We start from the raw sequence: 25,316 nt of genomic DNA on the forward strand, positions 1-25,316 counted from the left end.
AGGAGGTTGTAGAGAGGAGGGAGCTGGGCTCTTCTCCCAAGTGACAGGGGACAGGACAAGAGGGAATGGCCTCAAGCTCCACCAGGGGAGGTTTAGGCTGGACATTAGGAAAAAATTTTTCAGGAAAGGGTCATTGGGCACTGGCAGAGGCTGCCCAGGGAGGTGGTTAAGTCACCTTCCCTGGAGGTGTTTAAGGGACGGGTGGACGAGGTGCTAAGGGACATGGTTTAGTGTTTGATAGGAGTGGTTGGACTCGATGATCCAGTGGGTGTCTTCCAACCTGGTTATTCTATGAGAGGTGCTCCAGCCCTCGGATCATCTTTGTAGCCTCCTCTGGACCCCTTCCAACAGTTCCATCTCCTTCTTATGTTGAAGATTCCAGAACTGGACACAGTACTCCATATGAGGTCATTACTGGCTGACATGGAGTGCAGTTTCATTCTGAAGTGGCATCTTGGGCACAGTCTCATTAATTTAACAGTTATAAACTAGGTAAGATAGTGTTCTATGTGGAACAGTCCTGGCCTGAAGGAAGTAGGCAAGATTATCTCGGTTTCCTACCAAATCTCTTTCTTTGCTCAGATCCCTGATCCTGAGACTTAAATCCTTTAGGATTTTGTGAGGAAGATAGACTTCTATTTCCATGTATTTCCAGCTCTTTGATCTGGGAAACAGGGTCAACTATGCACTGACTATGTGATGCGTGCATGTTTTAAGTAGCAAAATTTAATACTTTTTTTCACAAGTTCTGTTGGAAAACATAATTTTAGGCCAGGTCTTAATGTAGTCCATAAATTTGCTTGATGCGTGATCTTTTTAGGGGTTTTTATCTCTAAGATCTTGTAGAGATTGAGCCAGCTGACTATCAGTTTTGAGCTTTCTGGTTACGGTCATTCAGAAAATTATATACCACAGGTGGAAATATACTTAAGACACTGAGATAAATGTATTTACTACAGGTCAATACTTTAATATTCTTGAACACATCCTGTAATTACAGTGGGTCTTCTTGTTCGCTCTACTGTTCGAGCAGGCCATTTTTTTTCCATCAGAAGCATTTATAATTGTTTTCCCTCAATTGTTCTATGTGTGTTATAACCATGTCATATAATGACCTTTAAAAATGTGTCTAGAAAAGCCTGCAGCTGTTCCCTCCTTCGTTTCTCTCTATTGAGTTATATTTAAGCCAGTGTCTCTGAAAGCAGGCGGTAATAAAAGGGATATTATCCTTAGCAAATATCTTAATCACGGTAAATCTCTGTTGCCCTACAAATGACTGCATGGGGGATTAGAGTTGAGTAAGCCATTTGCTGAATATCACTGCCACCTTTCCTAGGCCATTTAAGCGTGTTTAATTTTTCAGGGTGAAACATGAAACCCACTAATACAAATGTTTGCATTTGGACTGAATTATATCCAGCCTGTAACAGTTATAGCAGGCTTAGGACCAGATTGTGACCGATCTGCAGGAGGCCAGTTCTTCCTGGGAGAGCGAGAGAGAAAAATGCAGATTCGTTCCCAGTCTCAGCTCTCTTATGTCTCTTACGCTGCCTTGGTTATTTTCAATATTTATATAAGGCTGTTATGGGTTGAAGTACCAGAAAATGAATGGATGATCCTTAGCTCTGTGTTTTCTTATCAATCACAGTCCTTACCATTGCCTGGGAGCTGTCGGTGTCTGGATGAAAAGCAGCTGGCTTTGGTTCATCCTGGCTAAGGTGGAGGTGGCAATGCAGGGAAATGGAAAACACTTCCAGGGACTTGCGTCCCCTCTAACATCACTTTCTGTCTTTTTGTTTATCCAGATTTCTATCAGGTTGCCTGGAAACCTCGCGAGTATCTGTTCTCCAGTGATCAAGCTTAAGCGAACCTTTTGGGAGTCTGAAATACTACTGCGTCTTTCACCCTTTCTTTTTTCTTCTTTTTCACTTTCTTTCAAGCAACCAGCATCTTCTGTCTGTGCCAGGGGGCTGCAGCCCTAACCAGTCTGAAATCGGCCAGACCCTTGGGAAGTGGCAGCTTCAAGAGGTGTTTCCTAGGGCAGAATTTAGTGACTGTGAGGAGGTGGCATCTGCTTCAGGTGACACAGCCCTCTTACTCCCCACAGCTCTGTGCCAGGAGCACATCACCCATAAACTGCACTGATTCCCAAGGACTACGCACTCTGATGCACCTCCCTGGTCTAATATTTTGAGCCACCCATCAGACAGCTTCTCCCACAAGCCATCAACATGAATTCTCAGAGCAGCTACCAGCATAAGAATGTGGGAGGCAGACTTTGGTAGTCGACTGCTTCAAGACTCCTGGACTGACTTTGAGCAAGCATGTGAATATTTGTGCATCCCAGTGTCCTCTGGGGTAGATGCAATACTTACTGTGTTTAAGTTCCTCTCAAGTTTCCAAATGACAAGGTCTGACTTTGAAAGGTCAACAGAATTTAATAAATAGTCAAGGATTTTAAATGGGTCCACAGGACATGTGGTTAAGTGATCAGTTATACTTTTTAATTGGGAGATGTAGCTAATAATAACCTAATCAGAAGAGGAAATTGAGTTAGTGCCTTGTAAGAAATAAGACCTTAGCAGAGGACCCTGACACTCGCTCATTAGAGACTTCAAAATTGATCCTATTCTAAAGTTAATCAACTATTTCATATTTCAACCACTTCAGCCAGTCACAGATATTTTATTCCTTTCCCAGATATTTTATTAACTATGCATAGCTTGTCCTTTGTAGAGTTTTATGCCTTTCTGCTTTTAGATTGAATCCATGCTTTTTCCCTAAGGCAAAAAGACTATTAACTCTATAAAGTTCTGCTATACTCTGTTAGGTTTTTACACTGTGTAGCCAGGCTAAAACTTTGATACCATTTCCCTCCCAGACTAACAAAAATCCTATGGGAAACAATTATAGGTGAAGATAAGAACCCTTAGTATGTTCAGTGTATTATCCAGATGGCTTCATGGTGATTGTGAATGAAATACCTGTGATAGATAAAATGATGATTGATTCTTCACAAATGTATGAGTTTTCTCTCTCCCTACAAACTCTGTTGAAAAGAGCTGCTTCTACTGAGTCCTGTCAGTGTTTTACACACTCAGCTGGTTGTGGATTTATTTCTATAGGAACTGCTGAAGGATATGTGCTCTTCAAGCAGATTCTCCCATCAGTAAATAAGGTCTTCATTTTGCCTTCATCTACAGGAATAGATGAGAAAGTGTTTTCCCGTTCAATAAACCTTTTATAGGTTTGAAAGTGTCCCCGCAATGGGTAAAAAATAGGATCTTTTGGAGATTTTTGTAAAAGGCTGCAGAGGGAGAAGCAAGATTACATACTGGAATAGTGCCTAGGGTTAAGATTCTCACCCAGACTGCAAGAATTTGGAGCTGGGTTTTCACACTCCAGTGGATGTTCTGATGACCAGGTAACAAATGACTTTGAGTGGGCTATTTTTCGACTTCCAGTAGGAATTTTCAACTTGATTGTGAGGAATCCTTTGTTCTCACACAATTCCTTTAAACCAGTGTGTGCCTGTTTTGGTGCACATTTTTCCCCTTGCATTTCCCCTGAAAATCAATTTATCCAATGTAGAAATTATCCCTGATTTGAGCAGCAATTAAACCAGATGATCTCTTGAGGTGTCTTCCAACTTAAATTCTTCTATGATTCAACCTTGGTGAAATATTCCTCTCCATCCCCAACCAGGAAAAATGATTCTTGAACCTATAGTTACAATACAGTCAAAAATGTCACATTTAAGTGCTGGGTGCCATGGTGTAAAAACTTAAGTGTTAAAATGAATAATAATGTAACTATTAGCTAGTGTTCTCAATGGAGAATAGACATATGGACTTTGCATAAGTTCTCACATATACACATATATATTTGTATGTGATATTAGGCATTGAGAGCCAGTGATGGGGAGAGGCAGAAGTCATACCTATGCTAGTAAGTGACACAGGGCCAGGGGCAGCCCCAGGCACTGGCTGATGATTATCCACGCTGTTTGGTTGGTGGTATGCTCTGTGGCACAATTTTAACCCGGTACAACTCAAAGCACTTCAGATGAAATGACTGATCGTGCTTGGAAGGTTACAAGGGTCAGGAACCCTTCCTATTAAGCAGTTGCAGCTACATTTCTAATGGTAAATAACACAATCAAGTGGAAGGTCACTCTGCAGAGGTCAGGCAGGTTGAGGTAATATTCCTGGCTATGCCTTAAATCAGCTGGGGTGACTGTAGGTATTCCACTTCAGTTTTCTTAGTCTTTATCTTTCACACTTGTAGTTGTCTAGGTATAAAGACTCAAAACAGTGTTTGTCCTCTGTGGTGTGTTGGCAGATGTACGTGGTGAGGACCTGTTCTAAGTTGGGACCTCTAGGGGTTCCCATAATACAAAAAATAATAGCAAAGAGAAGGGAATGACGTGTGATTTCTTATGAAATAATTGCCCAGTCTCCTTGACAGATGGCAACTGAGTGACTGTTTTGTGTGCACCAGCCTTACAGAACGAAGAGTGTATTTTGCATTCTTGGATTGATCGTTCCAAGAAGGATTTGGGGAGCAGCTTTGCACATCTGTATTTGCAACAGGCAAGAGCAGCTTCCATCATTAACGAATGTAGTACAGCTCCTATTGAATCTGCCAAGGGAGAGCTGCTGTGAAAAGAGCCATTAAGCATGATTGTGTTCGTGTTTGAGCTGCTGTGAGGTAGCATGAACTCTTGGCACGTGAAGGGCTGGTCTGTGGATGAGAAAGGTGCCTAAAGATGGGACTTTACCTACTCCTGCAATGTGCTTCTATTATTATCATGTGCAATCGCTCAGTTGTCACAACTCCATTACTTGTCTGCAAAATTAAGCTATTGGCCACTTACTGGAACACACACATGCTAGGTTAAAATACATTCATTAAATGTGCTGATAATATCAAAGAGTGAATGCGTAATGCAAGTGAACGCTGCTACTCTAGCGAATGAGTTTGTAAGGCTGGGATTTGCTGGCAGCTGATGTGCACCTCTGGGTGTGTGCCCAGAATCACTGCTGCCTCTGACAAGCTCACGCCGTGGCAGGTGAGAGAGCTCCCTTCGTGCTGAGTGCCTGTCTCTGGATCAGCTGAGTAATTAAGTACTTGTTTCCTTTCAGATGAGTACAAAAGTAAAGTAGCCTGTGAAGATGACAAGCTGCGCCTAAGCTGTAAGAAGAGCATGGTGATTGCCATTTATTCCGCTGTCTTTGGAAGGACACAAGGAGGCAGCCTGGAGTGCCCGTACCAAACCCTAGGGATGCCCATGATTGGTAAGCAGGGGAACTGATCTGGGCAGGGTGGTTCCAGTTCCTGTCATTACGGTAGCGCTGGAACACATCCTGATTATGAAAAGCAGGACTGGCACATGCAATCTGCCACAGTGCTGTTCCTGAAGTGGTGAGCACCAAACTGGGGTTCAACTGGATGCCCTAACCGAGTTACCAAGGGAACAGCCTTTTAGCAGATTCATCAGACGATATACTTCAGTTTCTTGTTCAATTTTCTATCCTCCTGGTGGTCCCTCACTGAGCCTCTATCTAGAACATGGAGGAGCATATTATGAAGTGGATGTCATGCATCATCTGTGGCCAAGTTGAGCCTTGAAATCGCAGTTTTACTGAAGTTAAAACAATGAGTGAAAATCCAAAAGCAAGTTGTTAACCTGCATCATGTTCTGGTTGACTCAGAGTACCTTCAGGTAGCTTCTTTATTCTCAGGCTATCATTGTTTCTTACATTCATGTATTAAAGATCAGTAAATCACCCTTCATGCAGAGGTGAGAGGGGATTAACTGGTTTCCCAAAAGAATTGCCTCTAGAGGGGACAAAGGCTTCTGAGGGGGCTGTAAAAGGAAGCTTGAGCTGCCCCTATTGCCTGTGCTGGTATCTGTTCAGCTGTATCTGGGGATCTTTGGCTTCACAGCTGCTGATCCAGTGCCCTTAAGGAGTTAAATACTATTCAGATGGAAGCATGTGAAGTGACTGCTTGGAAATATGATATACCTGACCACACCTTTCCTTTATCCTTGTTGAGAGAGCAGAAATAGGCACGTATGGTTAACTAGCACCAGCGCCTGCTCTTGAATGTCAGCGTGAAACAAAACTCTGTGAAGCTGCAAAGGGCAAAGTTTTACTCCTCTTTGCCCAGATGCAGAGTCCTGAATCTTGTACTGGCTGAGAGCAGGGTATGTGGCACTAGGAGACAGGATGGGAGGCAGTGGAGCTGGGAAAGCAGCACTGCAGCTAAGAGAACAAGCAGTGAGGTGTAGTGGCAGGTCTGCAAGTACCATACTATCCATAGCACTCGTGTGCCCTGTTGTTTTCAAATAGGCTTTGTGATTTCTACAGACTGGGATGTTTGATGAAGGAAAGAAGGTATCAGATCCTGGAGTTCAGCACACAGTCTGCTGCTGGGATGAGGCAGGACCTTCCTCCCATGTCAGCTTTAAACGAAACTAGTTACACGAGCAAGCTCAGATGAGGCTGCCTAGTGCCAAACTAGTGGTGGGAATGCTGAGGTAGTTTTGCACTGAAATCCAGTGCAAGGTTTTAATCTGTTAACTGGTGCTCAAAAATGACTGAGTTTTTGGATAGGAGCAAATAGCTGAATGTTTGTAGTTGCTGTTGTCTCAGGTATCTGTTAAGTCAGCCTGGTACTGCATGGGTGGAAAGTGTCTCTGCTGCAGTGGCTGATTGCATGCCCTGCAGGGATGGGGCTGAGAAGAGAGGCTCTCACCATGGAGCAATGCGTTCTCTAAGCTTTCCTAGGCATCTGGGCACTGTGTGTGTAGGGTGAAAGACAGACATGGTACCTATTGATGCTGATGTTCCCCTGCATGCTGAAATCCTCATTGTAGTGTGGGTGTGAGTGAGCTTAACTAAAAAAATACGAGTGAGCAGGTGGCCTTTCAACTTGCCGTGCTCCACCCCTCAAATCCCAGCTGTATTTGAGAGCGTTTGTCCAGGTCTGCCAGGTCTCCTCAACGACAGCTCACTGATCCTCTCGGCACGATGCTGCCAGTGCTATGGGCAGTCTCTGCTTATTATGAACTTGCCTGATCTTCCCTTCATTCCCTTGTGTGAGCTGACCCACTGGGGCAGAGCTCTAGTGATGCAGGAAAGCAGAGATCCAGGGAGGTTCTTCTCCCTCTGTACTCGGCACTGGTGAGACCTCTCCTCGAATCCTGGGGTCAGTTCTGGGCCCCTCACCACAAGAAGGATGTTGAGGCTCTGGAGCGAGTCCAGAGAAGAGCAACAAAGCTGGTGAGGGGGCTGGAGAACAGGCCTTATGAGGAACATATGAGAGAGCTGGGGGTGTTTAGCCTGGAGAAGAGGAGGCTGAGGGGAGACCTCATTGCTCTCTACAACTACCTGCAAGGAGGTTGTAGAGAGGAGGGAGCTGGGCTCTTCTCCCAAGTGACAGGGGACAGGACAAGGGGCAATGGCCTCAAGCTCCACCAGGGGAGGTTCAGGCTGGACATTAGGAGAAGATTTTTCATGGAAAGAGTCATTGGTCCCTGGCAGAGTCTGCCCAGGGAGGTGGTTGAGTCCCCTTCCCTGGAGGGGTTTAAGGCACGGGTGGACGAGGTGCTAAGGAACATGGTTTAGTGTTTGATAGGAATGGTTGGACTCGATGATCCGGTGGGTCTCTTCCAACCTGGTTATTCTACGATTCTGTGATTCAGAGGTGGGTTGTGGCTGTAGTTATCACTCCTCTCTTGGCCCACAGGAGAAACCTGTGTAGGATCTATCTGCAACCCAGGTCAGCGCAAAACACATTCACGCTGTGCTGCCCCACAGTGCGTTATAGGATATAATAGTCCTGCATACGTGTGCGGCACTGAAGTGAGGAGGTTGTGCTCCCAGCTGCCACTAGCAGTCGTGGTAGCCGTGCACCGAGTCGTCCAACCTGCTCCAGAAACCATGCTCCTGCCTCGGGCTTGCTGAGCCCAGCAGGCGTCTCTGTTCCTTCAGGAGCAGGTGAAAGCATCATGGCTTGTAAATCAAAGATTTCTCTAGGTAGAGAACATTTCCCTGCACGTTTCCACTTCCCTGTGATATGAGGAGGGCTGCTCCGTGACAGCCTTTGATCCCAGAAATTCGCAATGATCTGATCTTAGGAAAATGAGTGTATGACTCAGACTTCGTGGCAGCATCCAGCTCCTGTAAGGCAGAACCCAGCTATGTTCTGCACATGGAAGATTTATTCTGTTTGAATTTCATGGGACTGATGATTTGTGTCAAGTCTGAAGCTTGGCAAAGGGCCTTTTCCTGGGAAGTAGGTTCTGGACAAGCTTGCAATGATTATTTCTATCCAGGCAGCGTGAGTTAGTTGATGAGTGAAGAACTCGTACTTGCCCCACAGGTGGGGAAAAGTATCTTTTCTTCCTCCTCTAATGAAAAACAGTTCAGAAAATTTTATTCCGTTTTTTTTTTCTGTGAACAAGCACATTTGGATTGAATCTACAGCTTCTACAGATGAGGCTTTTAAAGAACTGAGATCCAAGATGGGGAGAAGGGGTGACTTAACAGAGCTTTGTATATATTTCTGACTTTTCCATAATGTAGGGGAACAAATAATTTAATTTGTATTGTTTCTGCATTGAAGAACAAGACCTTGAAGGTGTGTTGAGGAGGTGAAGTCCACTAATGGTGTGATTCTTAGATTCTGCAGAGACACAAGGTATATTAGGTGCTCAGGTGGAGGGCTCTGAGGTACGGTGAGACCGTGGCCTTTTAATACCTGCATAACTCAGCCCCCCTTGTACTTTTTCTGAGTGATGTAGGATCCCCAATTCAGACTTTGCACACTGTGCCATGCCAGATGCACTCTTTCTTTCAGTCTAATGTCAATATGAATGTGCTTAGCATCTGTGAAGGGAAAGTTATTGTGACCAACTCCATCCTATCGCTGTCATGTTAAAGAGAAAATCTGCCAGGATTCTCTTTTAACTGGAACATGCTGAAACTTGTATCTCTGACTGTAATGGGAAACCCCTGCAAACAGCTGGACCCCTGCTTGAATGCCTTGGGAACTCTGAAAAGCTCCTAAAGGAATTTGACCTTATTTGTAACTCTCTTAATAAAGCCTCCACTTTGCTGCCAGCATGTGCAGAGACAATAGGCAGAGCATAGGGAGGTCTCTGGGGAAAGGGTTATTTGCAAGCAACAAACCATTAATAACCCTCAGCCCAGTGAGCCCTTTGCCCCATTATAGTGCTGTTTACAGCTGCCTCTGCCTGCAGCTCCGAGCGACTTGTTTGTACCAAGAGAAGCCAATTTAATAAATGGCCTTTTCCTACTTGTAGCTGAGTGTAAGGTAATGTCTAATTAGGAAGATGAGGAGGAAGAACTTGAATGTAAAACCATTACACTACTTATCATTCAGTGGAGTGATACCCTTGATTGTATTCAGCGCATCTGATGTGTTCACACGTACGTTTTTATAGGAGCTGCCCTCCTGAACCACAGGGAATGAGAGAGACTATCCAGCTGACCTCTAACACCAGGATCCAGGTCTCCTTCTCAAGGACCCTTTCTCTGTCACGTATACAAAGCAATTCACTTCTCATCTGGCTACAATGAATCTGGGCTTGATTTCAGAGCCGTTTAAGATTGTGGGAACTGGCTCCAAAGCCCAGCTTTGGGTCATGGTGTGTGGGTTAAGCCAGGTAGTCTGCTGAGAGGTGAAAAGTCCTCATCACCTAAGGAATTAGTGCTCTCCGCTGCCTTTGTAGGGAGAAATGGATGTGTCTACAAAGCCCTGAGGAAACTCATATGGTCAGTGGTGTTCTCTTGACTCATCAGATCTGATAATGAAAGAGCAGAGAAATGAGTTCAGCAAAGAAGCCTGTGTTTTAGGCGCTTATTCCCTGGCATTTTTCATTTTAATGCAGTGACAGAAGGTGTTCCAGCAGAGTTTGCTTTGATTTCCTCCTCTTAATGCAGATCTAAATATGATTTGAACCAGAGTCTTCACAGTTATTCGTATAAATACTTATTACACCACGTAAATAATGGGCCCTTCTAGTTTGTTTACCTGTGATCAGAGCTAACGTGAGTAAATATGAAATACATGTAGTAAAAATAATCCATTTTATTCCATGGTACACATTTCTGTTCCTGCCAGTGCAAGATCTGGTTTTGAGAAACTGCTTCTCCTCCAGCCATCCTTTTCTGTCTCTCTTCCACTTCACCATCAGTGACCATTTCACACCCTGCATTTCCATCTCTACAAGTTTTTGGCTCTATTCTAATCTTCGTCTTAAGTGAAATGCTTAGAAATAAAAAATCAGGGTTTCCTCTCTGATGTGCACACCAAGCTCCAGATCATGCCTGCCTGTAGGTGTGATTGGACGTGCATTTGATTTGCATTCAGTGTAGAAACTATTAAGTGTATAGCTGATGATTAAAACCATGTTTTTAGAGGCCAATCTGCTAGTGTGCAATAAAGCCCAGAAGTATCCAAGCTTGAAAGCTAAATAAATATCAGTTGCCATTTAATTCACATATATAATACTTCATTAAAGTTAAATTGAAATGAAATTCCCATTTAGAATGCTAAGTTAAAGTGGGACAAAGCCTGCTTTCAGAAAGTTTTCAATTTTAGATACTTTGCGTGTTTCACTTCTTGTCTCAAAACACTGGGAGGTAATTAAAATTACTTTTCAGCTGTTTCTAGAAAACTCAAACTATTGTTGGATTCCATAGAGTCATAAAAAATAATTTATACGAAGTTGGTTTTGTATGCACGCAATTGCTATTTTTTAAAAAAAAAGAAAAAAATCCATTCAAATTAGCTTGTGGGCAGGATCTTTCTCAAAGTGTATGTTCAACTTGGTTTTAAAAACATTGTTTACAGTAGAGCCTGAGCCCATGCAGTGGTTGTAAATAAAAATTCTGAAAGCAGTGATTTAAATAGCTTTAGCAGAGTCTGTGATTATACTGGTATGATATTTGAGGATGTAAAGGGAGTATTTGTAACACCTTCACGAGCATCCATTTCTTTAATAGCTGATCTTATAAAAGATGCCTATTGCCCAAATACTACTTAAAAGCAAAGCCAGAATGTAATCCTAATAATAAAAGGGCAGAATTTAAGAGATGTAAATCTACGGCATCTCATTTTATTTCCGTGGAGTTCCTCAGAATGAAAACCAGTGTAACTTGTTCAGAACTGATAAAGGTCCTCTTAAAATAATTCAGATGCCACTCAAGAATATTACAAAATCACCGTGAGGGTGAATGCTGAGTCTGAGAAACAAAGGTAAAATGAAACCTATGAAGTCGCAAGCACGTGGTGCTTTGTTTTAGGAACTGAGAGCAAGAAGCGACTTGCAGATTGTGTCATCTGGGTATTCTCTTAAAAACAGTGGGTCAGTCTTACAGCTTCTGAAGTTCAGACCTCGCTTTAGCCAAGGTCTATACACTTGTTGGAGTGCACCCGTATTCAGGAAAATTCTTTTGTTGAGCTCTTATGAGTAGGAGGGACAAACAAACTCAGGGACTTCTCAGAGCTGCAGAGATGTAGGATGTGGTCAGTCTTCTCCTGACTGAAGCAAAAGTTATTAGCTTCTTTGCTTTTTATCTTCAGTGCCTTACAGCCCACGATCAGCTCTTCTCTGTTGCAAATTAAATAATAAGAATTTATTGTCATTGCCAGATGCAAACGGTTTTGTTCTCTGAGACTTCTTGGAGCCAAGTTGGAAGCTGTCTTCAAATTCTCACTTTATATCCCAAAGCTGCAAAATGTTATTAATTTCCTCAAATTTACGCAATCTGAGTCAGTCTTTGCAAAACTGGATCTTCATCTGGTTTATATGAGTTCTGGTTCCAGAAACAAAGGTGATAAGATGATTTGAGTTCATGTTAATAAACCAAGTGTTTCAAAGTGTAACTATAGCATTTGGAATTAAAGCTGCAATCTACTCTTCAGTTGCAGTCTCTAGAAGTGATAAGTTCCTTTTAAGATCATTTTCTCTTTTCTGGCCCTACTGCTGAACTTTCCGAAGTTTTATGAAGTGTGTGGTGAATAATTTTTCTCTGTCTTTCATTAAAATTTACTTGTCAATGTAAAGCTGGCCTTCTTGGCACATCCTTCTCATGTTTGGATGTAGATTTCTTTTTTAGCCATCCATTCTCAGTGACCTTGTGCAAGACACGGATGCTACATCCAGCTGCACCGACGCAGAGTTCCCTCCTGCTATTTGTAAAGCACGATGATGGCAATTTATAGCAGAAACTCATCGCAATGTGATACTGAAGTACCCAGCACTGCCAAAGCAAACACCGAACAGAAAGTCCCTCTGACATAAAAGCTCACAGAAAAGTAGAGAGCGTGCTGGTACTGATGCCGCTCTGCGGGAGGTGAACTCTCCTTGGCCTCAGTGTGGGTCATGAGATGTTGGAGGATCTCTTGATTGTTCTGCACCACATCAGGTAGTGCTGGGGACTGGGGACCTGAAAAACCAGAGCTAACGTGGGCCAAAGCTCCAGTGATACTTCTCCAGCCAGTCCTGACTGCAAGCTCTTTTGCACAGCCCAGTGGTTTTTCAAGAAAAAAAAAATCTCCCCAGCCTGTGTACAGCTCAGGAGTGCTTTTAGCAATCTCTTCAAATGAATTAATTGCTTTTATTTCTCTGCTTGAAGAGAATTTTCTTGTGCTTGCAGTAGATTGACTGAGGTCCATTCTGTCCTGGCTTCCAAAACAAGAGCCTTTTAATTGTTTTGAGTCTTTGCTTCTTGGGCTTTCCTCTTTGCACAGCTGCTTTGGCACCTTTTCTCATTTAAGGATAGTCTTTTGTTTTTTATTGGTTGGTTTTCACATTGGTTGGTCTTAGGGGTTAAGTATCTGTAGTTTGGTTTTCTCCTTGTCTTCCATGCTCCCTGTGGTCCTAAACCCAACTCGTTTGTGTCCTTTATAGAGAGTGGGATAACATGGCAAGGAAGAGAAATCCTGTGTATTTCTGTTGCTCCCATCTGAAACTGTATGACAGCACTATGCTGATAAACAAATCACCTTCCCAGGCTCCTTGTGGGAAAGGAGACAAAGCCCATCTTTAACTGTCCTCTGCACTGGCTTTTAAAAAGAATATCAAACTTAATTAGCATAGGCTAACCTGGAGATGACTAGGATTTGATACAACGCTGCAGACTTTCATCGATAAAAGTTCATCAATACTCCATGAAGACATCCTTCATAGGCTGCCAGGATGGCTAATTTTGGCTGATATAGCAGCTGAAACAGAGGCTCAGTCACCTCCAACAGCGGTCGCTTCATGAAGGAGCTGAACTTTGTATCAACCACAGCTAATGGACCATCCCTAAAATAAATGAGAAAGTACCTAAGAGCAGAACTTCCTTCCCATTATATTTGTGATAGAGATTATCCTGCAGAGTGAGGCAGTTTCAAGTCACTCCTCAGTAAATTGTGAAGGAATTTAGGCAGCTGCATCACTTACAAGGTTGGAATTACTTTCTTCCCACCTCTGTCCTTTTTGCCATTCCGTTGAAGTTTGCTTTCTCTTTTGGCAGATCAGTAGATAACCACAGCACTGATTCAGACATCTGTCAGCTTTCCTTGCAGGAACTACATTTCTCTCCTCTTAGTTAATTGACTCCCCCATCTTCCATCTTTCATTCTGTCCTCCCTGCTTCATTGCTCTCAGCAAGTAACTTTTCCTGTTGTATTCTTTAGCAAAAAATAGTGCTGCGTGTTTTGGAGAGCAATCTTGCCCTTTGCGAGGGAGGAGTTTCCTCCTAGATCTGTAACTTGTTTGTAAATGACTTCCCTCAAGAGAATTTTTATCTTAGCTTGTTCCTTTCACCTGCCTTTCAAAAGACAACAAGGAAAGCTGGGGTCATACTGGCTGTTTTAACTCCAGATGCAGATCTGCTCCCTATGCCTTTACACTGAGTCAAAGTGCTCCTGATCAGGCACCACCACTCCTGATCCAAGTCTCAATCAGTTACCTCACATGCACTGCTGGAAATAGTATTTTAGGCAGTGATTCTCTTTCTGAAGCCTTTAATTAGAGCCGATCATTCAGTCCTTTTGATACTTCTAGGTCTCATACTTTGTTGGTTGAAAAAGTAACATGAGTGCTCCATTTGTTTTTGCTAAATTCACAGACTCAAAGAGCGCACCCTCTGATAAGTGGGTGGAATTTTCTACTAAAGCTCTATTTTTCTTTTAAGAACACACATGGATGTGTTCCATGCCCTGCTGCCTTCCAGGTCCATGGGCAGCCTGTGGAAACACACTTCTTGACAGCTTTACAGCATGCTAACGTATTCATAGGGCCAATTGGACTCGATGATCCGATGGGTCTTTTCCAACCTGGTGATTCTATGATTCTGTGATTCTATGATTCAGGCGTACCTGGTCTGAACATCCTGCCTCATCTGTGCAGGAACCTGCCTTTGCAGGCACCTGCCTTTGCAGGCTCAGTGTGGATGTGGCAGGTGAGTCTGATCACGAGGTCAGCAGATGCATGGATGCTCTTGAGCATCTGGCAAATGCCCAGCTTCACTGTGGGATTAATCACCCATCTCAAAAGTAGGTGCCTAAGTCTGTTTGTGGATTGATCCGTGATGACTGCTGCCTTGGAAAAAGCCCCAGTCTCTACCGGAGCATCTAAGAGTTACTGTAATGCAAATATTGAACTGTTTGGAAATATTCTTTCAAACCCAGATAGGTTTTGCAATAAAAAGCAGCAATGTATGTCTTGGATTTCAGATTTGGATGTGTCACCCTGGCTGGAGAAAAACAAGTAACAGTGAGTAAACGAAGTAAAGGATGTGATTAATAGGCATTGGCTCCGATTTATTTTTTCACCAGGAAGAGGTAATAAAGAAATAGTCATGCTGGGAAGCAGCCTTAAGCTGACTAAACCCCATTCATTGTGGTGAGCTCGATGATATGGACATTACATCACTGGGACTGATTCCGGTTTTAAAGCCAACGCTGTCTGCAAGCTGCAGCTGATAAAATCCTCCAGAGTGGCTTTGTTGCCATCTGATTTGGGTTTGTACCCTGTCAGAGGCTGGGCTGATAAAGAGAGTAAATCAGGGTGTATTATCATACTAAATGCAACTGGTAAGATGAATTATCTACTGAGAGCTGGGATGGAGAGTTATGGAAGGAAATGGCCAGCAGTCTGTCTTTGTGGAGTGATCCCGTGAAAGGGAATTCACCTTGTACCAGCAGCAAGCCCGGAGGGTTGTGCAGCTTCTAGAAAGAGGGGCCAGGAGAAAAGAGGATAAAGCAAGCTGATCCCACTCTCCCCTAAACCCAAACTTTAGTTTAAAATACCATATTCCAAAAGCACAGCTGATACCTTTAAACACTTTCACATGTGGAAGTTTGACCGTAGCCAGGATTTGTATTTGCTCTTAGGCAATATACTGAAGCAATCCAAGGCTAATGAAAGCTGAGGGTAACTCTAGCCCAACCTGAGCGAGTGGGCTTTCTGTCATCTGTGAGGTCTTAAAATGGTTTTTATTGCTCTGCTGTGGGATCGGAGCTTTGTGGGCTTTAAAAGGTTCTTGGCAGGAGCCTGGCTATGCTTAGCAGTACTTACCTTGGAGTTAGTGATATGGTACTGGCATTTGTGAGCGTCCTTCCCTGCATCATTGGCGCATCGGATCACATGTTTGTCGCTGATGTCAGGATGTTATTTCATATAGCATCTGCAGGTTGCTTTTAGCAAGCACACAAGCAATAAAGGAAAGGAGGTGTTGCCCTGAATGAGCATGGCATCTGGTGCAATAAGAGTGCCACATCCAGTCTCCCACTTCTGAAGACCTGGAAAAAGTGAATGTGGACAGCTGAAGGGGACCAGAGCCCAGCTGTGCTCTAGCACATTGTTGGGTTTGGCTTCCCTGCATCTTTTTGTGAACCTAACTGTGTGATTTATGGATAAGAGAGCCTCAGTTTTCTTGCCTCTCTGGGAACAGGCATCTGGAGGTGAAGACTTCAGACCTGGAATCACCTCCTGAAAAGGTACCAATATATTTGGAGATCTCACTTCAGCTGAGCTCCCTAAGGACTTGTTACATTCTGGAAGTTCAATTATGTCCTTGTATTTCGTAACAGCCAACAGGAGTGATGTTGAGTGCTTTTATGCTCCTGAGATATGGGAGGTAAAGAAAATACCATGTTGTCATTTCTAGAGCTCAGAATGACATGGTGGTGACTGTGATTTATGAGGATGCTGTAGCATCATCTATCACAGCCACCTCTCAGATGTGTTATAGGCATCTTCAGTGCTAGTTAGTGAGTGAATAAGGATGCTTGAATATGACATTTCAGCATCCATTCACCTCCTTATCACAAATCCTTTGGAATGTATCAAGGAGATGGTCACATTTGGGGGTTTTGATTACTACTCTTACATTTTTCAGTTCAATTGATTATGTGGAAGACAAACACATTGACAGATTTAAAAAAAGAAAAACTAAGGGGGGAGATGGAGCTAATTTCAGTATTGATGCAGTCCTCCCTCAAAGTACTGCTGGCTGCTTGCCCTGGCATTTATGGGATTGGACAACGCGTTTGTGTTTACAAATTGTTTGGAGAAAAGAGCAGGGAAAATTCCCTGTTGTGACCAAAAGGAAGTCTTTGAAGTGAATACTTGGTCAAATTTTGGCCATAGAGTCCATTTCTTTTTTTCAAGTCTGGAAGAATATGCTTGATTCCAAGAGAATGGTTCAGGCCTTACTGTGGGGAAAATGAGAAGAGCATTTGCATTTCCCATGTGGGAGCCTGGTGCTGTAATTAGAGTTTAGATGGATATTATAATGTGGGTGACTCAGATGGCTTTCTGCCACTCCTGCGTTCACCAGATTTTGGTGCTTACTAGGGTTTGGAAGTCACTAGGCAGTAAAGACTTGCCTAGACCATGGCTGTTTGCTGCAGAAGCCAAGGAAATAGAATACTACAAGAAACCTCTACAATGCTACGTAGAAGTCAAACTGGCAGCTGCTTACAAGCAAAGATCAGTTCTGCTTAATATCTTCAGTAATGACCTGGGTGGAGTTTGTAGGCATTACCAAATTGGACAGGGCAGGTGTTACAGCAGGGAGTAGGGACTTCAAGGAACTAGCTAGAGACACGTTATGGAACCTTGTGAAGTTCAACAAAGGCAATTGCAAAGTTAGGTGCCCAAATAACCCTCTGCAACAGGATGGGCTAGGGACAAACTGGCTAGAAAGCAGCTCTGCAGAAAAAGGATCAGTGCATCTCAGGGGACAAGAAGTTGAACATGAGTCAGTGGTGTAATCTTGTGGCAATGGTGGCTAAGCGAATACTGGACTTTATTAGTAAGAATATTGCAAGCACATCAAGGAAAGCATTTATTCACTCTATCTGGCATTCCATGACTGCTTAACAGGAGTATCGAAGCGTCCAGTTTGGGGCTGCCTAGATGAAGAGGTATTTTGAAAATAAATTAGAGCAAGTCCAGTGAAGGGCCACCAAGCTGGTCAGGGGACGGGAACACACAGCATATCGGTAATTCATAGAATCATAGAATCACCAGGTTGGGAAAGACCCACAGGGTCATTGAGTCCAACCATTCCTATCAATCACTAACCCATGTCCCTCAGCGCCTCGTCCACCCGTCCCTTAAACACCTCCAGGGAAGGTGACTCAATTGCTGAGGAACCTGCGTTTGTTCAGCCTCAGGAAGAGAAAGCTCTTTCTTAATTATGTTTTCTTACTTACTGATGTTTTCTGCTACCTAATAGGCAGCTCTACAGAAGACCGTTCTTGGAAACGTGCTGAAAAACAAACACCAAAAGCAACGAACACAAGTTGCAGCAGTGGAAACCTGATTAGATACAAAGGAATAATTCTTTACCTAGAGCGTGGTTAGCCCTGGAACAGGTGCCCAAGGAGGTTGTGGAATATTTATCTGTGGAGATTTTTAAAACCTGCCTGGGCAAATTCCTGAGCAACCTGATGTAACATCAAAGCTGGCTGTGCTTTGAGCTGGAGGTTGGACTGGGTAGGCTCCAGATATTGCTTCCAACTAAATTATCATGTGGTTTATGTGCTGCAGTCCCAACAGGTGACTTTTCCTCAATATTTTTTCAGTATTCATAGAATCACAGAATGGCTTGAGTTGGAAGGAAACTTAAAAAGCATCTAATTCTACCCTGTGCCGTGGGCAGGGACACCTCCCACTGGATCAGGCTGCCCAAGACCCCATCCAGCCTGGCCTTGAACACCTCCAGGGATGGGGCAGCCACAGCTTCCTTGGGCAACGTGTGCCAGTGCCTAATCTCCCTCATTGCAAAGAAATTCTTCTTTAATTGAGAATCTTGAATCTTTAATTGAGACATATTGAGTCTCTTCTGCTTTTGTGCTCATTTTGGGTAGTGCAGATTGAGCTGGAGCAGCCTGGCAACTGGAGAGCTGAGGATTTCACTTCTGATATTTGTGAATATGGAGGCCTGGTCTGTACCCAAAGAAGGTGGGTATCTAGAACTATGTTTATGCTGATAAACCAGCAGTAGCAGGACCTGAGCACAGATACGGGAAACAGATCTTCTGTGCTGTTCATCTGTAGCACGGTCCATGGCATGGTTTGTTGCCTTGACCCAGCTAACACTCTCCTAGGCAGTCTGGAAGACAGTTTGTGGTTGTTTATAGGACAAGCACTGGGTATCACCTCTCTGTTTTGGAGGGGAAGGGTGTTTAATAGCATGGTTGCGGGTTGTTCCACCACAGTTTGCCTCAAGGCTAGGGAATGGACCAGGGTAAGTTTTTGTTTACCAGTGAACACGTAGCCAAACAGTGTAGGATGGACGTGGGCACTGTTAAAATAGAAGGAGAGATTGCAGTGTTAGGACCTGCTCGGGCAGTAGGAGCTACGTAGAAGGTGCTGAGTATCTAGAGCTACGTGGAAGAGGGTCTTACAACTCAAGTTACATCTGCATTGCTAGTGGGGCTGCTGAAGGGGCCAAAGCAGGGTCCCACAGTTGCCTGTAGGCAGTATGGCATGTTGTTTTCAGGGGATATCATGGTAAAGGCTGTCTTCTCCTGCAGAAAAAAAAAATACAGCTGCTACCTGATATAGGTAGCATCAGGATTGTGCTCACCTACCACGTACACATCAGCTGCTCTCTTGGATGCAGTGAGAAAGAGCCTGACCCTTGGCCCTGTGGCTGCCTGACCTCGTGTCTATGCAACTTAACCCTCTACCACCTACTCTAGTTCCTTTGTTTTCCATCCAAATACCCGGGGTGACCTTCTGCAAATCAATGACTGGGACTAACCCTGTTATATCTCAGACTATATCACCTGCTTGGAATAATGCTAGCTGGCAAAGTCATTCTAAGGAACAGGATAGCACTTTAACAAGGGCGATAATAGCGTATCTGGACTTGAGCCCTGTTTGGTTTCCTAGTGCAGATGCTGCTGCTAAAATCAATATGGATGAAGATCATAACCTGCTCAGAAATATGTGGAAGGAAGGAGATCATCAATACTAAGATGTGATTAGTGATGGCTAGAAAACTGATGAGGTTCATGTGAGGATATATGGCAGATAAAACTATGCCTAGAAGCATTTTCAATATGCTGAATCTACAGATCTGTCACCTGAAGAGTCAATCCAGCTTGTTAAGGAGGAGGACAGAGTCTGTGATTTGTTTCTGCTCATTCCTACAAGAGGAGCTTCCCAAAGGCTGGTGATGACATGTGCAGAAGACCTGACCTGCCTCTTACAGAGCCAGTGCTGTGTAATTCCCCACCCTCCCGTGGAGACGATGCGTCCCTGTGCACACAGCCGTGGGATGCTGTCTGTTCTGCGTGAGAACAATAGCAAATGAAATGAATAAGCACCCACCATGAAATCCTGTGCAGTGCTTAGATTTGATGAGTTTCTCTAACTGGACATTTGACAAAATGACAATAAAGCAGGCTTGCTGCATGCCAGATGTTTCCACTGGAACCTCTAACATTTATCGGATCAAAAATCCCCTAAGGAAGTTTGGGTGGTTCAGTATGAAAATGCTCACATGGGGCCCTGTTCTTTTGTCATTTGAAGCATGTGAAACAAAATGTTGCTTTGATTTGGCAAAAAAGACATGTTTCTCTCTAGGCTTAGTTTTCTGTGGCTTTCCCATGTCTCTCATGGCTTTTGTTGTTGTGCTGGTTCCAGCATTCAGTACATTTTGGGCTTCATTTTCCCTTTCCCTGACTGCTGATTAGTTGATCAAAGGGGGTTTGTATTCCTTTCTCTATACCTTTCCTGTCACTTTTAGCAACAGCTTCATGTGTCTTCTTGTCAGCTTCCCCTTGTGCTTGGCCCTGGCTGTGCAGTGCAAGTAAACTATCAGTCTGGCGCTGAAAAGCTTGAGTCCTTGTCTGTACAAATCATTTTCACTTTAGCTGAGAAAACAGGCACAAAACATCTGGTAGAAAATAATACTTAGGAAAATACTTCTAGAGCTTTCCATGTTGTGATTTCCTGGTACTAGAAACATTTCTACTTACATGGAATAAACACGCTTAACAGTGTATTTCTACTATAGATGGTAGATGGTAACATTAGGATTATTTGACCTCATTAGATTCCTTTGAAATACATCATCTAAGAGCAGACAGGGGCACTGATCACCTCTGTCTGCAGAAGGGAGCCAGAGATGGTGACTGGAGACAACTCTCCTGACATAACAAAGGCTAAGAAAGTCTACCCAAACTCTCTTTCTTCTCTTTGGATTAAGAAAAACCTGGAAAAAATATCAACACGGTCAAATCAAATCAGAGTTTTAGCCTTCTCTGAACAGGATCACAATGTCCATCTCCCTTACACCCTTGAGGTGGGAATTTACATGTTACTGTCATCAACTGTGTTATCAGACAGCTAAATAAATCTACAGGAATTCCATATGATATCATAACTGTAGTATTAGTGAATTTTCTGTTCCTATGACAGTCTCTTAATTTATGGGGGAACTTGTAGTGTTTCTGGATAAAGACATTGGAGTGAGATTCTTAAGATTTGAGTCTTTTCCTTGCTCTGCACTGATTTGGTCTTGTTAATAATTTTACTTTTCTATGACTCTCTTTCTCCATCTGTTAAAGAGAAGATACTGATGCCTGTGTTTTTCAGACATTTACAGAATAAATTCCAGGTGAGAAGGAATATTTTCATGCATTTTCGCTTTGGTTGGACTCGATGATCCGGTGGGTCTCTTCCAACCTGGTTATTCTATGATTCTATGATTTGAAAACAAACCTTCTTTTATTTGCAGCTTTCTTTCTACACATGTACAGGGGTTTCTGATTCTTCACTCTTCTTTTTGGTATTTTCCTTTCATCAATATACGATTTATTAGAGGTGTTTGAGAGTCAGAGGCACCTTCCCATGTAAACACAAAAATTTTTAAATACTCATTGAAAGCTTATATGTATGTGCTGTCATATATTTTTAAGTAATTTCTGATGTGAATGAATAAATATTCACAAGTATGTATCCTTATTCCCTTTTAGAGTGTCAGTCGGCCACTGCCCTCCAACTCATGATCAAGCGCTGTCATGGGAAAAGAAGCTGCAGCATATATGCCAGCACCTATGAATTTGGAGATCCTTGTTACCCAGGCATCCGAAAGCATCTTAATGTCATCTACACCTGTGGTGAGCCAGGAAATTCTCTTACTTTAGCTCTCTTTGGGGTATGTGTTTGATGAACTGTGGTGTGTGAAGAATGGCAAGACCTGTAACTTATAGTTGACTCATGGTGATTCTTGGTCAATAAGAGAAGGCTCTGTGGATCACCTGAATGAATCATAGAATCCTAGAATGGTTTGGGTTGGGAGGAACCTTAAAGCCCAATCAGTCCACTCAGTGGATGCTTACATGATAAATTTGACTGCAGCAAAGTTGTGGTTACCAGTAGGATCCTTATTACTTTGTTTTGTGCAGTAGAATATGACAATCGCCGGTGTACACTCATCCATTGTGTTAGTAGAGAATCACCCCCAAAATCTTCAGGTGAACATTGCAACAATTTCCTGACAAAATATTGTTGTTTGGAAAAAGAAAATATGCAGTTGAAGCTCTCAGTTGGGAGCTTAAGTCATAGTGTTGAGCAGACACTGTACTCCTACTTGACTAGTCATCTTATTTTACAACAGAGAAAAAAACGTTCCTCTCTGTGGTCTGAAAACATCAGGTTTGCCATCCTCCAGTGATGACATTTTGGTCATTTGTACCTGATATATTTGAAAATATTTGCTTGATGGTTTTGCTTTTATAGTTGTTGCTAGGATTAGCTCAGTCTCTCTGTTCCTTTCTGTGTCATCCTGGAATTCAAAATCCTGGTGATGTTTTGAGTCTGCTGAGTAGGTGGCTAAGCACGTAGTAGAGGAGGTGCTGGCTGTGTCCTCAGATAGCAACAGGTCTGTGGGTCAACCTCTACGTGTAACACATTGTAACTACGCGTTCAGCATCCTGAATCTGATGGATGGTGTTTGAGACGGAGTCACTGCGGTGTTTTGTGTAGCTGCTGTAGCATGGCAGATGCACAGCACCTTGAAGAGCAGAGAAATGCAAGAGCATCAGGCTCTGAGCTCCTGCCTGGCTGTTGTTCCACTTGGCAGCTGTGGCAGGAAGGTTGATTTTTTTCTCTCTTGGTTTCTTTGTTTCTATTTGAAATGATGTAGGGAGAAGTAGCGAGGGTATCCACACAAAACCTTGTGAATTTTCCAGCCAGGAATGTGATGTTATATCAATTTTCTTGTAGAGAAACTGGAGAGAAGCTTGTCCTTGTGGGGATTTGATGGAAACCAAAGTAACGCAGCAAAACAGGAGCTTCATAACTTAAAAATCCAGGGACAAACCAAACAGAGCCCCATGATGTGTTTCCAAGAGGATATCTCCTTCAAAGGCCTCCGCAGCCTTTTTCTGGCACTGTGGTCCTGATCCCAAAGTCCACCACAAAGGGCATTAATGATCTCTTAATCTACCCTTAACTTTCCTACGAATACTCTAGCTCAGGAAATGAGTCACTTGAGAGCACAAAATGGCATGTTTTGCTTTTTATTGGGTGAAATCTGCCTCATCCTTTGAAGGTGGCCGTGGCTTCTTTTCAAAATCATGATCTCAGACATGTCTCTGAGCTGGATTTTGTGATCATCAGGCATATATTGCTCCTGTAAAACATCAAAATCCTTCAAAATGTGAAAACCAAATAAACAAGAAATCACATTCCAGTCCCATGTGTTCGTGTTGAACAGAAGTAAATCCTGGCGTTCTTTTAAAAGAGATGATAAAACCGAACAATTTGATGTTCCTACAGTTTAGAGAACAATTGCAGTGTAGAAAACCTCCTGTTAGATCTGCAGATTTCCAGAAAGCTGCGTGCGTTATTGCTCCCAGTGGGGTGTTCACAAAAACTGAGAGAGCGAAAGGGGACAGGCTTTGACTGACAAACGTGGCTGCGCTTTCCTATGACCTGGATAAATATCCCTGCTCCCCATCTCTTGCAGTTCGAAACACTCGATCCGTGGATTGCAGCACGTGGCTTTGCTGCTGCTCACTGGAGAGCAGTGTAAGACGCAGCGTTACCCTGTCAGAGCTCGGGAAACGCGATAGGTGTACAAAATGAGTTTCGCTGACCATCACTTCAGCCTTTCTTCCTGTTGCTTCAAACAGGTGACTTCATCACCCTCTGAGATCAATCTGTGCACTCAGTCTGCTCTTCCCTGTCACTCTCTGGCTGCCAGGCTGTGGCAGAAATGTCCTGCTATGGTTACGGACATGTTTCTTTTTCTTAATTGTCCATTTATTACCCTCAAATACTCCGTTTAATTCTCTAGATCTCTTTCCTCTGTAGTATGGTAGACTTGTTTTTTTGGCCTCTACTGAAATCCTAACTCAGCAATGCATGAAAACAGTGTTGAATTGTTATCATGCATGTAATGCCACTTGGGTTCAAGGAAGTGTTTAAGTGGATGCTTTAAGATACATGCATTAATACCATGAAAGTTAAATATTTTCTCAAACGCTTCCTTGAGAGGGGACGAGAGGGGCTTGTCTGTGGGTAGAGTGAAACCTGATTCTTAGCACCGAAAGTCCAGGGAACGATGCAAAGTGCCTACTGCCCCAAGCACCAGACCTGCCTCCCAGTGCAGTTGATGATAGCTGCAGATGTAAAACCTTCTGCTAAGTACCTGCTGTTCTTTAAATACAGGCATCAGTCAGAAATGGCCTGATGAGGAAAGAAAAAAAAGACGGCGATTATGAATTTCTTTGTGTCTAGGCATGTTTCAGTGCATTGGCTATTGGTTCTGATAACTGGAGGCATCTTAGTGCCTTTTTTAGATGTATGTTGGGAAAAATGGAGGAAACGTGGCCTTGGATGGATTTTGGATGTCAATATCCATTGTATGTTTAGATGTGTGTGTGCCTCCTGCTTGATCCATGTATGGTAGACGAGGTCATTGGGCTGAAGTCGAATTAACTGCCATGGTAACTCATAAATTGTTTGGAAAACCCTGCAGTTCTGCCATAGTGTCCTGGTTTCAGTTGGAACAGAGTTAATTTTCTTCCCAGTAACTGCTGTGTTTTAGATTTAGTATAAGAATAATGTTGATAACGTACTGGTTTAGTTGTTGCCAAGTAATGTGTACGCACAGCTAGGATAGAGATTAATTTTTTCCCAGCAGCCACTACATTTTAGAGGTATTATGAGAGGCATGTTGATAATACACCGATGTTTTTAGTTGTTGCTAGGAAATCAAAGACTTTTTCAGTTTCCCATACGCAGATGTGCAAGTGGCTGGGAGGGAGCATAGCCAGGCAGCTGACCCAGGCTGACCAAAGAGATATTCAGTACCACACAACATCATGTGCAGTATATATATAAGAAGTTTTCTGGGGGCTGGTATTCAGTGCTCAGGGATTGCTGATCAGGGACAGGTTTGGTATAGGTTTTTGGGCAGTGAGAAATTCATTGTGCATCTCTTGTTTTGTATGTTCTATTATTATTATTATCATCATCATCATCATTGTCATCGTCGTCATTATCATCATTGTCATCATCATTGTCATCTCTTCCTTTGTTGTCCTGCTAAACTGTCTTTATTTCAACCCATGAGTTTTCCCTTTTCCCTTGATTCTCCTCTCCATTTCCCTAAGGGAGAACAAGGAGTGAGAGAGCAGCTGTGTGGTCCTAGTTGGGGTTAAAGCCAAGACACGCATTAATAATCCTGCCATCCTGCTTTATGAGGCAATAAACTGAGTCCCAGAGGACAAGGGCTTCGCATCTCGATGAGAGA

The 25,316-nt window shown here is 43.2% G+C and overlaps 1 protein-coding gene across 8 annotated transcripts in view; it reads left to right on the forward strand.

Moving 5' to 3' along the window:
• The window catches only part of EVA1A (eva-1 homolog A, regulator of programmed cell death), a 196,730-nt gene that overhangs the window by 76,196 nt on the left and 95,218 nt on the right, over positions 1-25,316 (forward strand). For 5 of the 8 annotated variants that reach the window (XM_069850756.1, XM_069850757.1, XM_069850758.1 and 2 more), the window contains 2 exons: positions 5,145-5,297; positions 21,529-21,672. In XM_069850756.1, the coding sequence (XP_069706857.1) occupies positions 5,145-5,297; positions 21,529-21,672 (297 nt within the window). Of the gene's footprint in view, positions 1-5,144; positions 5,298-18,459; positions 18,503-21,528; positions 21,673-25,316 lie in introns of those variants that run through there. The other 3 variants (XM_069850763.1, XM_069850759.1, XM_069850760.1) reach the window with 3 other exon arrangements.

Source organism: Phaenicophaeus curvirostris, chromosome 2 (assembly GCF_032191515.1).
Source record: "Phaenicophaeus curvirostris isolate KB17595 chromosome 2, BPBGC_Pcur_1.0, whole genome shotgun sequence".
In the NCBI taxonomy this organism is placed as follows: Eukaryota; Metazoa; Chordata; class Aves; order Cuculiformes; family Cuculidae; genus Phaenicophaeus; species Phaenicophaeus curvirostris.